We start from the raw sequence: 20825 nt of genomic DNA, 5'->3' as shown, positions 1-20825 counted from the left end.
CCACTCCTGAACAACAAACGTCAGAAGCGTCTTACTTGGGCTAAAGAAAAACAGACCTGGTCTGTTGCTCAGTAGTCCAAAGTCCTCTTTTCTGATGAGAGCAACTTTTGCATCTCATTTGGAAACCAAGGACCCAGAGTCTGGAGGAAGAATGGAGAGGCACACACTGCAAGATGCTTGAAGTCCAGTGTGAAGTTTCCACAGTCTGTGTTGATTTGGGGAGCCATGTCATCTGCTGGTGTTGGTCCACTGTGCTTCATTAAGTCCAGGGTCAACACAGCCGTCTACCAGGAGATTTTGGAGCACTTCATGCTTCCTTCTGCAGACGAGCTTTATGGGGATGCTGACTTCATTTTCCAGCAGGACTTGGCACCTGCCCACACTGCCAAAAGCACCAAAACCTGGTTCAATAACCGTGGGATTACTGTGCTTGATTGGCCAGCAAACTCGCCTGACCTGAACCCCATAAAGAATCTATGGGGCACTGCCAAGAGAAAGATGAGAGACATGAGACCGAACAATGCAGAAGAGCTGAAGCATCCTGGTCTTCCATAACACCTCAGCAGTGCCACAGGGTGATAGCTTCCATGCCACGCCGCATTGAGGCAGTAATTGCTGCAAAAGGGGCCCAAACCAAGTACTGAGTACATATGCATGCTTATACTTTTCAGAGGTCCGATATTGTTCTATGTACACTCCTTGTTTTATTGATTGCATGTAATATTCTAATTTTCTGAGATTGTGGATTTGGGGTTTTCATGAGCTGTGCGCCATAATCATCACAATTATGACAAATCACGGCTTGAACTATCTTGCTTTCCATGTAATGAGTCTATCTCATATATTAGTTTCCCCTTTTAAGTTGCATTACTGAAATAAATGAACTTTTGCACGATATTCTAATTTTTCGAGTTTCACCTGTAGCTTTATTGTCCCTCCTCTCTTCTGCTTGAAGCAGTCAGTATTCTTGAACAATACCTAATTTTGATCATGGACTGATAACAACATTTGGAGTTAGATCCAGGCAAGGTAGAGGCATTGTTGGTAGGGACGAAACTGAGATTGCAGATTAGCAGGAGAGGCCTTTTTGAAGATGCTTTTGATTGCAGAAACAGTCTTTTCCTTTGTGCCTCTGAGGCTACGTAGTAAACTCTATTACTGTAGCAAAGAACTTTGTAGATATTGCTAAAGCACATTAGTTTTTTCCCCCCAGTGGTGGGATTCAAATATGTGAACAACCGGTTCTCTGTGTGGATGCCGCTTCTGGAAGTCCATTCTGGGCCTGGGCCACAAAAAATTAGCTACCGGTTCTGCCGAAATGGTGCGAACTGGCTGAATCCCACCACTGGTTTTTTCCCCCATGATCAGATATTTTTTTAGACTGGTTCCTATAAAATCCAAGTCAATTTGTTTCTTAGGAAGAAACTTTGTGGGAGGCTGCTAAGGAATAGAAAAAAAATCCTTCAATTGTTCTTTATTTATCTTACAATGAAAACTTACTTTTGGGTATTCTCCATTCCCCTTATCTGTAGCAACTGTTGTCTCAAATGAAATTCCTCCTAAGATAACCCACACTCCAGCCTTTTGTATGCATGATTGAAGCCCCCTTTTCTTCTTCTTTTTATTTCTATCTGGATTTGTTTTCTCTGTAACCTTTGTTATTTTTTGTTTTGTGTTATGTTCTTTTTAATGTTTTTAATAATTTATAAACTGTCCAGAATTGCTGGGAGTCAGCCAGCATATGTATTTAATAAATAAGTAAAAAACAGCCCTAAATATCTTGTACTTAATTATTCAGAAAGTTAACTTTTCCCTCCACAGAATATCAAGATATTATTTTTCTGTAAGTACTGTGCAAACATATTTTATATATCTTTCAAGGTTTTTTTTCTGTTTTAATTTGTAGAGTGCCCTAATTTTTCATTGTGAAAAATTACAAGATGAAGACACCAAGGTGAAGCTAATGCCGGTCTTTATATTCTGTCTTTTTATATTTTTCATATGCTTTTACAAAAAAATATTTATGTATTCCCTTTGAATGAGTTAAGCTTTCATATACATGCTTTCATATATTACACTCACATCTGAATTTTTGTAGAATATGCACCAATTTGCATGAACACGTTAAACTAAAGATCACAATCCTCCTCCCAAAATATTAATGAATGTAGTTGTATGTATTTGTAGCAATATAAGGAAAAGAAGTTTATATAAGGAGCCAACATTTGATCCTTCAGTTGCAATGTGAAGTTATACAAAGCAACAAACACATCACCTGGGTCTGATTATAAATCTCAGCTACATCCACAATTTTTTTATTCCAGTAGGTCAGAGTAAGAATTCCTGACAAGCAGCAGAGCCTGACAAGCAACATTCAAATGACTGTAAAGGTCCACTCCATATATTCAGATCTCATTTAGTGCTTTAGATATACAATAAAAATAAAAATAAAAATCTCACAATTGACCATTCAAAAGAATCTGTTTATTTTGTCTGCCCTCTCGTGTGTATTAAAGAGTTACCACCAAATAAATGACCACTGAATATATTTTTGGCTATAAAATATTCAACTTTGTAATAAAATACTTGGAACTGGGGAGAAATTGCCCACAATGAACATAGTTAACTTTTGTTTCAAAAATTTTCACTACATAAATCAATCAAGAATGAAATATCCTCATAAAAATAAGATCATCACATTTTGGGTTTCTCGAGGCATTAAAATAAATTTTGCTCCTGAAGGGCTAAAGTGAAGAGCTCCCCCACCAAAATAGTTTAGTGAGGATCGTAATCCTTTGGGAAAAACATTCAGAATACAGAAAAGTTGGCATATTCCAGAATATAAACAAAAATTAAAAAGCCAATGAGGTTATACCTTCTACCTTTATATTAAAACAGACCAATTTTTTACTGTGGAAACACAATGGTAAGAGAACATACTGTCTTCTTTTAAAACTAATTATGTTCTTTATCTATGCTAGATATAAAATTATTTTCCAGAATACATTTAAATTGTAAAGTAGTCAAAGGTGTTTGGGTTGCAGTGCTATAGTGCTTGGAAGAAAAGATAGATTTTTTTTTTAGTTGAACCCTGAATAATCTATAATCCAGAGATTACTAGAAAAGTGCTAAAGTATCAAAAGTTTAATAATAATCCGTTTTAATGGTAAGGCAGTTCTAAAGTCTCAATCACAATTAAAGGAACTTACAAACACTGGTGAGCCACATACTGAAAATAGTGAAAGTTGCTATAGTTGGAATTTACATACCGTATATACTTGAGTATAAGCCGAATTTTTCAGCCCACTTTTTGGGCTGAAAAATTCCACTTCGGCTTATACTCCAGTCAACAAAAAAACTTACCGAGGACTTGTGCGCGGCCGAGGCTTTGGTGCTTCCGGGATCGCGCGAACCTCTCCCAAGCCACCGCCGTCCGGAGACCTGCCGAAGTTTGGGGAGGTTTGGGGAGGTGCGCGCCTCCCCAAACCTCCCCAAATGTCGGCAGGTCTCCGGACCTCCGCGCCCTGCCTGCCTGCTTCTTTCCACAGCGGAAAGAAGCAGGCAGGCAGGGCGTGGAAGTCCGGAGACCTGCCGACGTTTGGGGAGGTTTGGGGAGGTGCGCGCCTCCCCAAACCTCCCCAAACGTCGGCAGTTCTCCGGACCTCCGCGCCCTGCCTCCCTGCTTCTTTCCGCAGCGGAAAGAAGCAGGCAGGCAGGGCGCGGAGGTCCGGAGAACTGCCGACGTTTGGGGAGGTTTGGGGAGGTGCGTGCGCACCTCCCCAAACTTCGGCAGGTTTCCGGACGGCAGCGGCTTGGGAGAGGTGCGCGCGATCCTGGAAGCACCGAAGCCTCGGCCGCGCGCAAGTCCTCGGTAAGCTCCGGGCGGTCACTTGCTTCGCGTCTCCTGAGGGAAGGGGGGGCGACTGGAGCGGGTGTGTTTCCTTGCCTGCTGGGCGCCGCGATTTGCCCGGGGAACGCGCGGGCCCCGAATGGCAGCGTGGAGCGAGGAAGCGGACAGCCAGGGCTTCCCCGAGAGCCGCGGCCACACAGGGTATTCCTGTGTATTCAGGCTTGCAAAATGGCGGATCGAGCCTCTGCTGGCGGCAGAGGCTTGCAGAGCGTGGATCCAGCCTCCGCCGGTGGCGGAGGCTTGCAGAACGGCAGATCGGCTTATACTCGAGTCAATAACTTTTTCCAGTTTTTGGGGGTGAAATTGGGGGTCTCGGCTTATACTCGAGTCGGCTTATACTCAAGTATATACGGTATATGCTTAACATTTATTCCAACAGACAGTAAAAATACTAAGTCAATAACATTATTGGAAATAGGATTTTATTGTATTTTTATACAGAACAATAGTGCCAACAAATATGCAGCGTTTATATCATAATTTAGTGGTTTTAAAAATATTTTAATAGTGTATTGTTCTGTGCGTTACTTTGAAATTGCAACATATATGCAAAACGTGTTATACTTTGGCTAGCTCACAAGCCTCAGTGGTTTATTATTCCCATCTATACTATGAAAGCAGGTCTTAACAAAAGAACAAATCAGTGCTAATTTATCAAAATGTCACTACTGAAACTTTGTCGAAATGATTGTAGGAATTCAATATGATCACTACCAAGAGCAATAGCACTTATTGTTAGGAAAACCATTAAGATTTCAATGAAACTAAAATACATAATGGCTAGAAATATGTTTCACTGCTAGAAATGCCTACTGATTGAAATATAAAGCTAAAGTGTAAATTATCTAATATATTCTGCTATACGATTTATTCTATTAAAAATACAAGGCAAAAATTGGAATATTAGCTACTAGGCAAAATTGTGACTTACAGAAGTGCTATACTAAGGCAAAACTCCTATCCATACTTCAATTTTTATGGTATTTTAGTATCTTATTAGCCTTATTTTGTGTCCATTATGAAAAACAAACCTGATACTGGTACTCAAGCCTAATTCAGATGTTACAATCTTAGACCAATGAAGTGACCTGTAATTAACCTTTAAAAATGTAATGCCCTTCTTCAATTCTAACTCAATATACTCAGAATCAAAGCTGGTATCATGGTGTCTGAGACCATATATTTTAATCACCTCCAAACTTCGAAAAGCCAAAAAATTTAAGATAATCTATCCTTTATAAACCAGCATACAAAACCAAAATCTGACGTATGGTCTGGAACATACTACCAATAAATTACAGCCTAAGATCATTCGTTCTCCACTGAATTAGACTTGCAACTATATGTCAAACCAATTTACCTGAATATAGTTTCCAAATAGTTTACCATCTTCATCTTTTACCAAACGGGAAACTGAAGAAATGTTTTTCATGACTAAACCAAATTTCCTATCTATATAATTTTCCCCTCAAATCACAGATTCTAAAACGTTTGGTAATTCATGCAGGTAAAACTGCTAGGAATATGCATGTGTTCAGTACTCACTTGCTTATTTCAATACCCAGAGGATTAGCAGGCCGTAAAGACAAAGGGGGCACCCCTTTGTTTCTGTCAGTGCGCATGTCATAGTAGTTGATTTCATCCACCCAGACAGCAGACTGATCTAGGATACCTAGATAAAACAAGCACACGTTGTTGTAACAATAAAGTCCACCTAGTCTCATGAGGTTCTGAATTGCTGAAATGAATAAAAAAACAACAACTTGAGTGTAAAATATGTCTATGATTTATTTATTTATTTATTTATTTATTTATTTATTATTGGGACTTATATGCCGCCCTATCTCCCGAAGGACTCAGGGCAGCTAACAACAACAAAATACAATAATACAGAAGTTAAAAGAAAATTAAATTAATGGCCCCTGTAGAATAAATTAAAATTAAAAATTAAAATAAGTTAAAAACTAAAAACATAATTAAAATCCCTGTCAGTCCAAGTCAGCCTAATGGAAAAGGAGTGTTTTGAGGCTGCGGCGAAAGGACCGGAGATCTGGGGCCATCCGAAGCTCAAGGGGGAGCTGATTCCATAGGGCTGTCGCTCCCACAGAGAAGGCCCTCCCCCTGGGGGTCGCCAGCCGACATTGTCTAGCCCACGGTACCCTGAGGAGGCCCACTCTGTGTGAGCGCACTGGGCGATGGGAAGTCGTTCCCGGCAGCAGATGGTCCTGCAAGTATCCCGGGCCTAAGCCATGTAGAGCTTTACAGGTAAGTACCAGCACCTTAAATCTCACCCGGAGGACAACCGGTAACCAATGCAGCTCACGCAGGAGGGGTGTAATATGGGAGTATCAGGGTGCTCCCATCACTACCCGCGCGGCCGCATTCTGCACCAGCTGAAGCCTCTGTGTGGTCTTCAAGGGCAGCCCCATGTAGAGAGCACTGCAATAATCTATATGGGAGGTAACGAGTGCGTGGGTGACTGTACGTAGGGCATCTCGGTCCAGAAAGGGATGCAACTGGCGCACCAGGCGAACCTTGCTTGAGTAAAGCAGGATAAAACTAACATGGATGCTAATTTATAAAGAGTTGTTAATGGATTTCATTTAAAAAATAGTTCTTTCACATGCAGCATACATACTATTTTATTTTTGTTCCCAAAGTGCTTTTTCAAAAGGCAACTGGATTTTTTTCAAGTCCAATTGCCTTTTGGAAAAGCTTTTTTTGGGACCACCATGACCTGGAAGACTAAGCATAGATATTTAATTGTTGGAAGGGGGGGGGTTGCCACTATAACGCAAATGTAAAAGGAAAAAAGTTAATTCACAAGTAAAAAAGGTGCATGTTTTCTCCTTTTCCCACTGTTTAATATCACAAATTGAAACAACTAGTGCAAGACGGGATAACAAGTAGGTAGGAAATAGGAACAAATATAAAATTAAGTTGTGTCATCATAGCATTATTGTTTGGAATTCACACCTAAATTTACCAAAATTGATTGTTCATAAATCTGGGGATTTTGATGTTAGCTTGAGCAGGCTCCCAATCTCCTGGTCTCTCAGAAATACCTAAAAGCCTGGCTCTGCCATCTTGCTTGAAGCTCTCAGAGGAACATATAGCCATGGGGCTGGCCAGGGCCCTGAAAACTCTTTCCCCGCCTTCTAATTAACTTTAAATATCTTGCCCTATTTTAACTTTATATCTTCAGTTTTTATGTTTTTAACATTTTACATGTTTTTAACATTTTGTCTGTACACCGCCCAGAGTCCCTCTGTAAGAAAGATGGGCGGTTTCTAAATGTAATAAATGAATAAAATAGCTTAATTAAGTCGTGATCAATAACTAAGAAAAACTTTATATTGAATATTGTGAAGTCTGCAGATGATACAACAGTAGTGGGCCTTATTCACGATGGCAATGTGGAAGCTTACCGCAAGGAGGTTGAGGGGTTGGTGAACTGGTGTAAGGAAAACAGCCTACTTTTAAATGCCGGAAAAACCGAAGAGATCATTGTCGGTTTCAGAAAAGGCAGGCACAGCCACACTTTTCTGTGCATTAATGATTCACCTTACCAGCATCAAATTCCTGGGTGTGCAGCTAACGAGTAGGCTGGCTTGGTCGCTCAACAGCGAGACACTAGTGAAGCGGGCACAGCAGCGCCTGCATTTTCTACGTCGCATGAGAAAAGCTCATCTTCCTTCCCCTGTTCTGACCACTTTCTACAGGGGGACGATTGAGAGCGTCCTGTCATACAGCATCACAGTCTGGTTTGGAAGCATCACTGCTTCAGACAGGAAGGCGGTGCAGAGAGTGGTGAGGATGGCCAAAAAGATCATTAGCAGTTCCCTCCCTCCCATCCAGGACAAAGCACAGAAGCGATGTTTGAACAGGGTCCATAAGATTATCTGGGACACTACACATCCTCTACATGACCTGTTTTCCTTGTTACCTTCTGGGAGGAGGCTTCATGGTATCCGCAGCAGAACATCCAGATTCAACCATAGTTTCATTCCACACAGCATTAACCTTTTGAACTTCCTCCTTCCGTTATATATTCAAGATGGACAGTATTTAATATTTATTTGTTATGTATATGTAGGGGCGTGGGTCTATACATATGCTGTATATAGTATGTTTAAGGTGTGTGTCACGTATGTGTTTCACTTTGAGAGCAGGCAACTAAATTTCATTTTTGATGGGTGCCGTTGTGCCCACAGTAAAAAAAAAAGACAATAAAGGTTACCTTATCTAAGCTTTTTTCTCAAAGAAGGCTTCAATGTGGTAAAGGAGTACTTTACACAATCTTGAGTTTCAATTCCAATATATTCACTAAGGGAACTTCAAACAAAAAAAATCTGCAAAGGTTCATTCCCCCAAAGTTTACCAATTTAACCACACATCCAGATCTTATCAATAGTTCATTTTTAAAAACTTAAAAACATATTGTTAGAAAAATTATGTACATATACATACCTATTTTTTCAGGCTTCAGAAGTTTAAAAGAAACAGTAGAAGTCCCATTCCCTCCTGACTTTGTAGTGACGATGATGTCCCCTCTGTCATTCTTAGCTTGACCAACTCGACACACAATTTTGCTGGCAGACATCCATTCAGCAGTGAGAAGGCAGTTGTGTCCACAGATGGTCACGCCTTGGTTAATGAAGATTCAGAGAAATCAGAGAAGTGACATTTGTTTATGAGAATTTTAAAAATGCCATTATCTCCAATGTGTCTGAAATGCTTTTATTTACAAATGTGACTCATATTACCATAATGGTGCTTATAGATACCGTTTTCGTGTAGTTTAAATGGATCTTAAGGGATGTTCTACATATAAAAACTAGATATACTCAGCTTTACCCACCGCCTGAAAATGAAATTAAAGACACAATATAAATGCTTAAAAAGTCAAGAGTGCCTTTCTGCCATAATTGTTAAGGGAATCCCTGCAATTATTAAGTGAATCATGAGGTTGTTAAACAAATCTGGCTTCCCCCACTGACTCTGCTTGTCGGAAGCCAACTGGGAAGGTTACAAATGGTTACATGACAGGTTACATGACCCCGAGACAGTGCACCTGTCGTAAATACATTCCAGTTGCCAAGCACCCAAATTTTGATCACCTGACCACAGGGATGCTGCAAAGATTGTGAGAAAAACAGGATTAAATCACTTTTTCCACTATCGTCGTAACTTTGAACGGTTACTAAATGAATGGTTGTTAAGTAGAGGACTACCTATAATGGCTGGTAGTTGATCTGTGCAAAGTCTAATTCCAAAACAACCAACACATCAGACTGTTTCTCCTTCGCCAAAAAGCTAAAAACTACTCCCACCTTCACACGGAAACTTTCCCTCCCTAATTTGCCTATCTACAGTATAAAAGGTTCCAGAGTTAAAAAAAAAATCTACTGGGTTTTTCACGGTTAACTCCCTTCTTAACCTTATTCATTAGAATCTGGAGACTTTGTTTTGGGATTAACAGATTCCAGGCCAGGATGCTATCAGAGATCTGATGTTGGATATACAACATGTAAATAAATAAATAAATAAATCTGAAAGAACAGATCCCATCGTTGTGTCAGTGGTTGGAAGAAAAGGATTGGAGAAACAGTGAGGAAGTATCACTTCATAAGCAGCACTTCTGAAATGAATCCACTGCTTTGCTTCTCTGCTGGGCTCCATTCTGTTTGTGGAAGCAAAAGCAGGCAGCAAAAGAAAACTTAACTAAACTTGCTCCGTTTGATCTGAGAAATTTGAAAAAAAAAAAGAAATTGTTTTCTTAAAAGTTCTCTGCATTGGATGCTACGTAGCATTTAGCATGAATTTCCACCTCCATCTTCCTTTCCAGCTTTTCAATGAAAAAGAAGGTAAAAAATGAAGCAAGGAACAGGGAGAAAAAAACATGTTGACTTTTTTTTTCCTTTGGAATACCTGAAATTCAAAATCAACATTCTCAAGTTATTTATTCAGTTTTGTTGTTTATATTTTGAGGATTTTAAAACCTTTTTTTTCCTTATACCGTGTTTCTCCAAAATTAAGTCCCGATCTTATATTTTCCTTGCCTCCAAGAGGCACTAGGTCTTAATTTCGGACAATATCTTACCATAGGACCACCAGTCAGGCCTCCCACACTCCGACACCTGTCGTGCCACTGACTGACTTCTTCTGTGCTGCTTGCCGCCACTTGTGGCCAGACGCCATGTGGCACATTGCATCATTTCCACTCCTCCCGTAAGGACGCCACATGGTGCTTTGCGCCATTTCTGCTGCTCGTGGCAAGAAGCCACACGGTGCTTCGGGCCATTTCTGCTGCTTGCAGTAAGGAATGGCCCAAAGAGCCGCGCAGCATCCTGCCACGAGTACCAGAAACGGCCCAAAGCACCGTGTGGCTTCTTTCCGCGAGCAGCAGAAACGGCGCAAAGCACCATGCGACATCCTGCTGTGAGCAACAGCAATGGCCTGAAGCACTGTGCAACCTCCTGCCACGAGAGGCGGCACTGGCGTGACAAGCCACGCAGCTTGACAAGTGTCAAGGCATGGGAGGCCTGGTTGTGGTGGTCCTACCGGTAAGCAGTTGCAGGGTGCGTGGGGCAACTTCACCTCCCCCATCCCCACCCTAGCTTGATTTTTAGGCGTGCACCTCGCCCCAAACCTAGGGCTTATTTTTGGAGTATGGCTTATATTAGCCCACCCCCAAAAATCAAGCTAGGGCTTACTTTTTGCCTGGGTCCTACTTTCAGGGAAACACGGTAGATTTAAAGGGTATTGTATACACACACACACACACACACGTGTATGTGTGTGTATGTATATATGTGTATTAGCAATGCTAATTAAATATATAAGAAAAAAGGTTGTAAAAGGTCAAAATATAGATGACGTGGCCGAGTAAATAATTTGAGAGGTTGAATATAAAAATTCAGTTTTTTGCTTAAAACCTATTGAGGTCAACCTACTATATAGAGGGGACAGATGTTACTACAGGTGGACTTTAATGACCACATGTTCAGCAATTGTTCAAACCTATGGTGGCCTAAGTTGTTACGGCTTGTACTTGTTACGAGTCGTCCTCAGAGTTCTGGCCAACTGCAGTGTACCCGTGGTCATGTGATTGCAATCTGGGCATTTAGAAAACAGCCTGGATTTCGGATCATTGTAGTATCCCATGGTCAGATGATTGTGATTTGCAACTTTCCCTGTTGGCTTAGCAAAATCAACAACAAAGCCTGCAAGAAGTCAGAAGTCATTTGTCATGCGAGTGTCTTACTTGATGATGGAGACCATTGCAAAGCCGTGCAGTCATATGACATCAAACTTTAAGAGCACACTGCTAAGCAAGGGCAATTCTTGTCATAAATCAAAGACTGTGGCTGCTTATTCATCCACTATGATTAGCTTAGTTGCCATCAATGGCATCACTTCTTCAAATTCATAACACAGAATTATTAGAAATGGTAATTGGTGCTCCTGATTAAGCAGTGTGGAATGAATTCTACCATTTTTACTTATTTATCATTTCAATTTTAAGCTGCCTGCTTACCTGGCAACTCTGAGTGGTTTACAGAAATTTAAAAATAATATCACAACAATAAAAGCTGCTATGCCAAGAAAAAAAATCCTGTTACGTTCAGCCTGTTCATGCATCAGACTAGGCTGATGCCTGTGGAAAGAACTGGGTTTTAATGCTTTCTTAAGGCCAGGGACATGGATCTGAGGAAGGGATGGTGCTTCAAATGTAGGTAAAGTGACAGAGAAGGCCCAAGATAACATCTTTTTATTGATGGAATCCGGATTACATCAACAATATCCAATCTTACAGGATGAACAGAAATAGTCAGAGAAGCTGGTTCTGTAAATATCCAGGCCTTCATCCACGGTTGTTATATAAGGCTTTATAAATGACTACCAGCACCTTATATTGCATCTTGAAGCCCACTGGAGTACTTCATGAAGAAGTGTAAATTCTGGTATTGAGACATGCCCATAACTATTGACACTACTGTATTCTGGATCGGTCATAACGTCCTAGTGGTCTTCAAAGCTAGCTCCATATGGGCACACTGCAATAATCCAGAGACAAGATGACCAGTTGTGCCCTCCTGGTACACAAAATGAATCTCCACAAAAGTAAAAGCTTACCTATCAGATCTGTTGGTCCCGTCCCCAAATTTTCTCCTCGAATTGTAACCTTAGTCCATGCAATGCCTTCGTTAGGAGAAATGCCCGTCACAAGAGGAGGTTTACGTGTGTGAGACATAGTTGTCTTTCTTCTTTGATCAAAAGATGCAAATAGTCCACAAACTAATTAGGAAAAACATACAACACATAAACTATTTATATACCATCTTTACGATAAACATGGAACACTCAATTGATATAGTTGGTAAATTGCAATTATTTATCTGTTGCATTTCTACCTTGGTGCAATCCAATGACCTTTGGTGGGTTAGATGATAAAAGGAAATTTAAAATATCAGTGGTACATGTAACATTTCAGTTCAATCACTAAACCCATAGGTATTATAAGATTAATAAAATGTTGATGACAATTTCAATATTTCTACAAGTCCACCAAATATGAAAATAAGTAGCGTCCAAACTACCACATCTCCAACATTTGGGCTGTAAATTGGAATACATACAAGACAGCTTTTTAGGATCCAAATGCCATCTATAAAACATTTTATAAAAATTTTCTCTTAAGTTTTGGGCTTGAGTAAATTTTACATTTCTAACCCAAATTACCTCCCAAACCTCCAATGGGATCGATTCTTGAATATTTTGAGCCCACTTTACCATGCAGTCTTTCACCAATTCCGTTTCCGAATCCAATTCTATTAAAGCATTATAAATTCTCTTTATATGTGCTCAAGTTTGATCTTTAATCTGTTTTACCAAATTTTCATCCATCAGTGTCAAACCAACCTTCTGATCTAACTTCCACCTAGCTTGCAATTGGGTATAAAATGCAATTTTTAACAAAAGCCCAACCATGAGATTTTTACCCCAGATTATATGTTGATGGTACCAGTTCTCTGTGAATTGTTTTTAATGAAAGTTAACTTGATAGGGATTTTTTGATTCCTACATCATCAATGTGACACTTTTTAGCCATCATCATTATATGAATTTATATTAAAAAAACCTTTATTCTACGGTCTGTTCACTTCCAACTGGATACTGTACTTTTAGAATAACTTGTGACCTCCAGATGTTGGCCTCCAATTCCCATGAGACCAAGTTACTATTTGGGGATGACTGGAGTTATAGTCCAAACAACATCTGAAAGATCACAAATTCCCCAGCACTCCTATATATTTTTATTTTTGATTATTTTAATTCCATTTATATCCCGCCCTTCTCCGAAGACTCAGGGCGGCTTACAAGCTTAGCAGTAGCCTTCATTCTATGTATATGCCTGCTTATTAGGGCTTTCACACACCCCCTAAGCGGCATTATTAGAAAATCAGCTTAATTGCCCCCAACAATCTGGGTCCTCATTTTACCTACCTCGGAAGGATGGAAGGCTGAGTCAACCTTGAGCCTGGTGGAATGCGAACCTGCACTAATTGCAGGCAGCTGGTGTTACTTAAGGAGGCATTAGCCCACTGCTCCACCAAGGCTCTATTATATAGACCATTAAGATTGCTGGTAGCTTCATTTAAACACAAAAGTAGGACCAAATGATCTTCTCACCCTAAACCGTGAGATTCTCTGCACAACTGCCTGGCACCATAAAAAAATAATAATAAATGGATAGAGAGCGGGTATATATTTAAAGTCCCTTCAACTGCTATGAGAGAAGATTATTTCATGTCAAAACATCTCCAACCTCAAGATCACAATCAAAGAAAGGGTGGAGGGCAGGGATGCTGCTTGAGTGCTTGTTGACAGGTTTAACTTGATTCCCTGAGATTTAACGCAGGATTGACGACGACGATTCCAAACCTGCTTCTAAGACAGGGGTCTTCAAACTTGGCCCTTTTATGACTTGTGGACTTCAACTCCCAGAATTCCTCAGCCAGCCATGCTGGCTGAGGAATTCTGGGAGTTGAAGTCCACAAGTCATAAAAGGGCCAAGTTTGAAGACCCCTGTATCTAAGATGACTCTGGTCCAAGGGCTGGCGGTAAATTTTCGAGACGCCGAGCCAGCTAATCGTTTGCTACGTACAAAAGCATCTTCTTGTAAAGCAAAATAAGGCACCCTCCGCGTCGTTTAAGGCAAAATAAGCCTCAGTCGACGCCCACTCTCGCCGGGCTCACCAGCAGCAACGTCTCTGCTGCCGCTCACCAGTAAAAGACAATGGCAACGCCACTCAATCCCAGCTTGTCCCCTTCCCGCCGCCCCTCCCTCCCCCGCCATATCCCACCTAATAAGCCGACCTACCGGTTAGCGCAGGAGGTAGTCTGACCACCCCACCCCCAGCGTTCGAGAGGGGAGGAGCATTCAGATTGGTCCAATCCGCCGAGCGGATCGGGAAGGACACGTGACAGGAATAGCCAAAGCCTTCGCGTAAACCCGCACGTGACGAGACTCAAAGGGGAAGCGCGGGCTGGCTGAGGCCGAGCTGTCACTCAGTCAACTTCCAGCCAATGGCTTGGCAGAAGTGGGGCGGGAAGGTGAGCGGACGTTCCCATCCCTTTAGCTAGCGACAGAGAAGGCGGTAGACTCGCATGCCTGGCTGAGGAATTCTGGGAGTTGAAGTCCATGAGTCATAAAAGGGCCGAGTTTGAAGACCCCTGCAAGAGCGAAAGGAAGGGTGGGGCGGGAGAGGAGTGGCTTTTTTTTTTGACGTGGAGCGGGTGGAATCGTAGTGTTTTATTTCAGAAAGCTGTCAGCTCGCTAATCGTAACCCAGAGGGCCAAAATGGGTGCTCTTTTTCTTTATTAACATATAAAGAGTAAAACATAAAGTAAAAAGAATTTCCCATGCGCCAAAGGTGCTTTTTCGAGAAGCAGCTGGACTTTCATATTTTTCTTTGAAGACGTTGCGCTTCTCATCCAAGAAGCTTCTTCAGCTCAGAAGCTTCTCATCCAAGACGTTTCTTCAGCTCAGAGCTGAAGAAGCTTCTTGGATAGGAAACGGAACGTCCTCAAAGAAAAACAACAAAGTCCAGTTGCTCTTGAAAAAAGCACCTTTGAAACAACCATGATGACTGCGAATCTCCATAGAAATTTTCCATGAAGTTGGATCTAGGCTGGAAAAAGTGGGGGGAAAGTGCACACCCATTTTGGCAGGTTTTTTTTTGTGTGTGTGTGTTAAGTACTATAAATGTAGTGCTTAAATTTATGTCTTACATTTAAGATGCTTGAAGCTGCATATGTAATGTTCCTCTTCATAGCTGTGCTGTATGTCCAAAGTTTCTACGAGTACATTTGGGTGACAGAATGACTTGCTCAAAGTATAATTCCATGACTTAGGATAAATTGGAATGCATTTTTCATCATTTTCCATGCTGATGTCAAGCAGAAGAGTGGCTGGTAAGCAATATCTAGCAATGGATGACTTTTTAGATTGTTAATTAAGGGTGGTGATGGTGAAACACTGTTCATTCTTTTGGCTGCTTTTTCCGATTTAGAAGAAGAGTTCAAAAATCTCACGCAAGATGTCCCCATTTGGTTTGCTTGGCAAACATCTTAAGGTTTCTGAAAAAAAAATGGCATTATGGAAATAGCTGTGCAGAATGATAAAGGGTTTACACAGTGAGGTAGAATTCAAGTAAAATCTGATTACTCAGATATTTGACATTGAAGTGATATTTTGGGTAGAAAAGTGATACATTTTTTTCAGACATCATCTGATTGAAAACTGCATCAACAAAATTTGTGTTTAAAACTGCAGTAGAAGACCTATGTATAAGAAAAGAGTGGAACAATATTACAAGAAAATCTCTGTATATATTTCTGACATCTGTAAAGCAAAAAATGTTACTGAGAATAAAAATATATAGCAACAAAATACACTGAAGACATTAATTACATCAAAACAGGTGCCCAACTGAAAATATTTGGAATTAAATTATAGTACTATAAAACAAAAGACTACAAATCTGGTGGATTAAAAATAACAAGAAGGAAATGAATATGTATGTGCTGTGTGTGTGTGTGTTATTTTTTCATGGTCCTCTAGTCTACAGTGGCAAGACATTTAGATAGATAACCATTGGAATTAAGATGGAACTAGACAATAATATTAGAGCTAATAGCAGTACACTTTAGAGGATTTTAAATACTGGCACACTATATGTCTTTCTATTACATATGGATACATGTAATAAAAATGTTGAGCTTCCTCAAGTCTATTTCTAATCAACTGTTTTCATGCTTATTGCAGAACGCCTGAAAAAAAAATCCTCACTGGAATGATGAGCATGAAGCAGACTTAAAGCATTACGTTTTTTGGTTTTACCACTCTTTGAAACTGATAAATTAACAGGATTGGTATTTTTTTTAAAAAATAAACATGCAGAGCTTGGACAACTTTTGTCTGTAAAAGTATTTGTAAGGATTTTTATTGCATGCATTGTACTATAATTATTTGTAGTGCCAAAAGCTGCCAAAAGGTTTTTGCCTGCAGCGAATTTCCTACACCCGTTGATTATGTCTACTCATTTTGACTCTCTTGTCCTCTCCTTTGCATTACCAAGTCTCTTTTTGCTGCTTCTGTCATCAATGTACCCTGTCTTTAGCCAAGCAGGAAACAGGGACTTGTTACAGGAACTTGGATATTTCTAGCAGAAATTCCTAACTATGCCACCCAGGTTGCAGCTTTCTTTCCTACATAGGTTCGTTTAGTAATTGAATTCCAAAAAGCTAGATTAAAAATATTTTATTGAGATAAAAAAAATAGGTAAGAAGATGCCATCATGTCAAATTAATTAATATAAAATGCATGAATATAAAACGCATGAGGGAATTTCCTTAACTCATGTAAAGAGTAATTAATGGCCAGCTTTAATAGGCATTAGTTGTGCCCTGTCAGGGGAGGAAAAACAGGACGTAGTAATATAAAAATTTATACAGGCGCTGGAAATCCAATAACTACTGGGTGCTTTCTATGGAGGCCACCCAGTCCTCCAAGATCAGGCTACCAAAATTCAGATGCAAACCATCAAGGAATTTTCCATGAATTTTCAAAGAAAATCAATAAAAATACATGCATTAAATCCCTTAAAAGGGAGAACATTCTAATCCCGAGGTTGTTAAAGTGAAACCATGGTCGTTAAACAAATCCAGCTTCTCCCATTGATTTTGTCTGTCGGTAGCTGGTTGGGAAGGTCGAAAATGATGGCCATATGATTCTAGGACCCCGCAACCATCATAAATACATATGAGCTGCCAAGCATCCAAATTTTGATTGTGTGACTGAGGGGATGCAACCACGGTCATAAGTCCAAGAACTGGCTGTAAGTTACTTTTTTCAGTGTTGTTGTAACTTTGAATGGCCATTAAACAGTTGTTAAGTCAAGGTAGTCTGCAACTGTAGTTATCTGAAAAATCTAATCGTTTTTAATCCTTCTAAAGAATTGTAGAGCCAGATTCATGACAGCTTTCCCTGGTGTTATGAATATTATAAATCTTGTTGCATAATAAATGTATTTCTACAAGCTATCCGGCAGAAGCTTGGAATGAATAAGCTAAACAAGATGAATTTCCAAGTCATTTTATGAGGGTTGCATGTTTGTTTAAAAAGTAAGGAAAGTTTGTCATTTTGTACAGGAATTGGTGATGAACCTTAAATTTCACTTAAGCCCTCTATATAGCTCCAAGTTACTTGAAATGAAAAAATAAAGTAGGAGGTAATTATAGTATAGGAAAAGAAATAACTGGAATTAATTTCTCTTCTTATGAGCTACATACAGTATGTAGTTGCAGATGACTGACATGTTGATTTCAGTACCTTTTTTTAACAGGGCAATCCTTCTGATTTCTAATCAGAACTCACGTATATTATAAAAATAACATAATATATTCCCCAAGTATATTATTAAAATATAATAAGATTGTATATTACTGCAATTTTATTTTAACATTTGAGCTCAAAGAGGCAATCAAGGTCTGGTGAACCAACTTATGGAAGTTGAATACTTGACCTCAAAAGCGGAAAAACTGTTTAAAAAAAGAAGAATAAGGATTTGAGGTCACCCAGTTTAATATCATGCTCTATGGCCCTCGTTCCATTATGTGATCCAAATAAGGATAGCATCTAAATTGAAATGTCTTTGGCTCCGAAGCAGGTATCTAAAATCTTAAATGCTATAACAAATTTGTATAATTCCCCATAAAGTGAATGCCTTAATTTCCCTTCTAAATAATCCCCTGCCCCCAAGTTCATCATCCAGGATACAGAGAGAGCCTATTTTGACATAGGAAAACCAAAATAATCACAGCACTCAACAGCGCCATTAAGACTTTTGAGTCACAGGGGATTAGCAGTCTGGACTTGAAGCAGATGCTATAAAGGCACTTGATCGAGAAGTTCAGTGCCTATTTTTGACTGCGCTGCAGCTGTGAGGGATTGCTGCCACTAACTGTGGAATCAAGCTCAGCAGAAACCCTGGGCACAGTTCCGGCATCCGAAATAAATTAAAGTAAACACTGTTGCTCTCTCTCATCCACCCGGTTAGCAGCCTCTCGGCCAAACTAGAGACCACACACCCAGACCACACAGCGCCAGCTGAACTCAGTCGCACGCAACATGGAGCTGCTGTCACTCAGCTGAGTTATTGGGGATGATGGGGGTGGGGGTGGGAAAGTGTGTGTGTATTTAAGAAAGCTGCTTGTCGCCTTCCCCTCTAATCTTTGCAGCTGGCTGGAGTTCTGTGTGGCTTGCAGAAGAAGCTGGGGCTCTGATCCTTGCTGAGAGCACAGACAAGCCTCTGGAGAGCTGTACCCCCCACCCCAAACAGTGATTAGTTTGGGCAAAGTTCTTTGAGTACTAACCAGAATTATGCTGGTGTTAACTATGAAAGAAATATTTTAAAAAGAGACCTCCTTATTTATGCTTATTTATTGAAGAGATGGTAGATAGCTACCCGTGTTATGTGCTTTAACTGTGGGTGGATCACAGCAACAGCCATAATATAAAAACAATAAAAAAAATAACATCCAAGTCCCAATCCGTAACACTTTAAAACTGTGCTTGCCAATACATTAAAAAAACAAAACAAAAACAAACTCACAATCACTGGGTTCCAGCCTCATGTGTGGGCTTCTTACTGGTCCTAAACTGCACTTGCATATATTATTGATCTCACGTTGTCATCTCTGTTTCTTAACTGAGTCGATTTATTTTAATTCAGGTGTGGTGCATCTCAGACCATATCTGGAGAATTTCACTTTGCTGAAACTTTGGATTTCTTGTGGGTAAACCATTGGTAGGAAATTTCCTGAAATCCTCCAGCTTCCCCACTTCATTCCCTTGTAGAGGTTCAACAGGTAGTCCTCAACTTACAAGTAACATTCGAAGTTACTACCGCTCTGAAAAAAGTGACTTATGACCATTTTTCACACTTAAGACTGCTGCAGCATCCCCATGGTTATGTGATCAACATTCAGATGCTTGGCAACTGGTTCATATTTATGATGGCTGCAGTGTCCCCGGGGTCATGTGATCTTTTAGAATCTTCTGACAAACAGAGTCAATGGGAAAGCCAGATTCACTTAATAACCATGTGGCTAACTAATAGCTTCAGTGATTCACTTAACAAGTGTAGCAAGAATGGTTGTAAATGGGGGCAAAATTCATTTAACAAATGTCTCACTTAACAACAGAAAATTTGGGCTCAGTTGTGGCCGTACTAGGATTTCATAGGAGTTTAAAGGGCAGCAGAGGAATGATGCCTTACCCTCTTTGCATCCACTCTGCCTGCCCCAAGAGCAACTGCTCAGATCTTGGAAACCATCATTGAAATGTACAGAACTTTTGACTAAATGCAGATTGGATGGAGGACTGGCTGGCTCGTTATTTCCTTGGTGATTCAAGGGCAGGAGTTGCGAAGACAAACAGAAATTTGCTTCAAACTTTGCTCCTGAGAATTGAGGTGTGAAAAATGGAGGTGGTGAGTTCAGAGGGATGACAGAGAAGTGTCGAGATTCATAGCGAGTGAAATTCAGAAAGATGAACTAAGTTAACCTTATGTGACCCTATTATAAGCAGTATGCATGTGTGTTCACATACATTTAACAAAAAAATTGGGTGTGGGTGTGGGAAATTCAGACTCCAGACTTACGAGCAAATCAATAGGCAATGCTTGGCTTATGATCACAATTGGGACCAGAATTCCTGTTGCTAAACAAGGCAGTTGTTAAGTGTGTTACACCTGAGTTTATGACCTTTTTCTGCCACGGTTGGTAAGCAAATCATTGCAGTTGTTGAATGAATCCTGCGGTTGTTAAGTGACTCCATGGACTTTGCTTGTCAGAAGCTGGTTGGGGACACCACACTTAGTGGTCACAGGAACCCGAGACACTGCAACCATTGAAAATGCATGCCTATTGCAAAGTGCCCAAATTTTGATCCAATGCTGCAACAGTTGTAGGTGCAATGATCGGTCATCAATCTCTTTTTTCAGTGTTATTGTTGTGTAGTGGGTTCTGGAGAGCAGGAAGGACGCCGAGACGATGAGTACAACATAACAGCTCTTTATTAGGTGGAAGTGACTGTACTGGGGAATAGGGGTTATCTGCCCTCCTATATATACCTGGCCAGTACCTGGCCAGGTACACAACCAACCAATCAGATTGAACCTCTGTTTCCCGCCAAAATTGCTTCCCACCAAAACAGTTACAGTTCAACGCCTCCTGGTGGTGACTCTTAAACACAGCTTTAGGTTTCCCAGAAAGCTTAATACATAACAGTTATTGTAGCTTCATACAAGACAGTTTTTGCAAGAAAAATGTTCATAAGGGAGGC

At 40.3% G+C, this 20825-nt stretch overlaps 1 protein-coding gene across 1 annotated transcript in view; it reads right to left on the bottom strand.

Moving 5' to 3' along the window:
* EXOC2 (exocyst complex component 2) overlaps positions 1-14335 on the bottom strand; it is a 98143-nt gene extending 83808 nt beyond the window's left edge. Inside the window, exons 1-4 of the mRNA XM_081322206.1 lie at positions 14298-14335; positions 12050-12211; positions 8381-8557; positions 5456-5582 (exon numbers count right to left, since the gene is read on the bottom strand). Of these exons, the coding sequence (XP_081178332.1) occupies positions 5456-5582; positions 8381-8557; positions 12050-12167 (422 nt within the window). The 5' untranslated portion in view covers positions 12168-12211; positions 14298-14335. The remainder of the gene's footprint in view (positions 1-5455; positions 5583-8380; positions 8558-12049; positions 12212-14297) is intronic.
* Between the last annotated feature and the right edge of the window lie 6490 nt (positions 14336-20825).

This window comes from Vipera berus (assembly GCF_964194415.1).
Source record: "Vipera berus genome assembly, chromosome: 3".
NCBI lineage: Eukaryota > Metazoa > Chordata > Lepidosauria > Squamata > Viperidae > Vipera > Vipera berus.
This window is presented reverse-complemented; position numbering and strand designations above follow the sequence as displayed.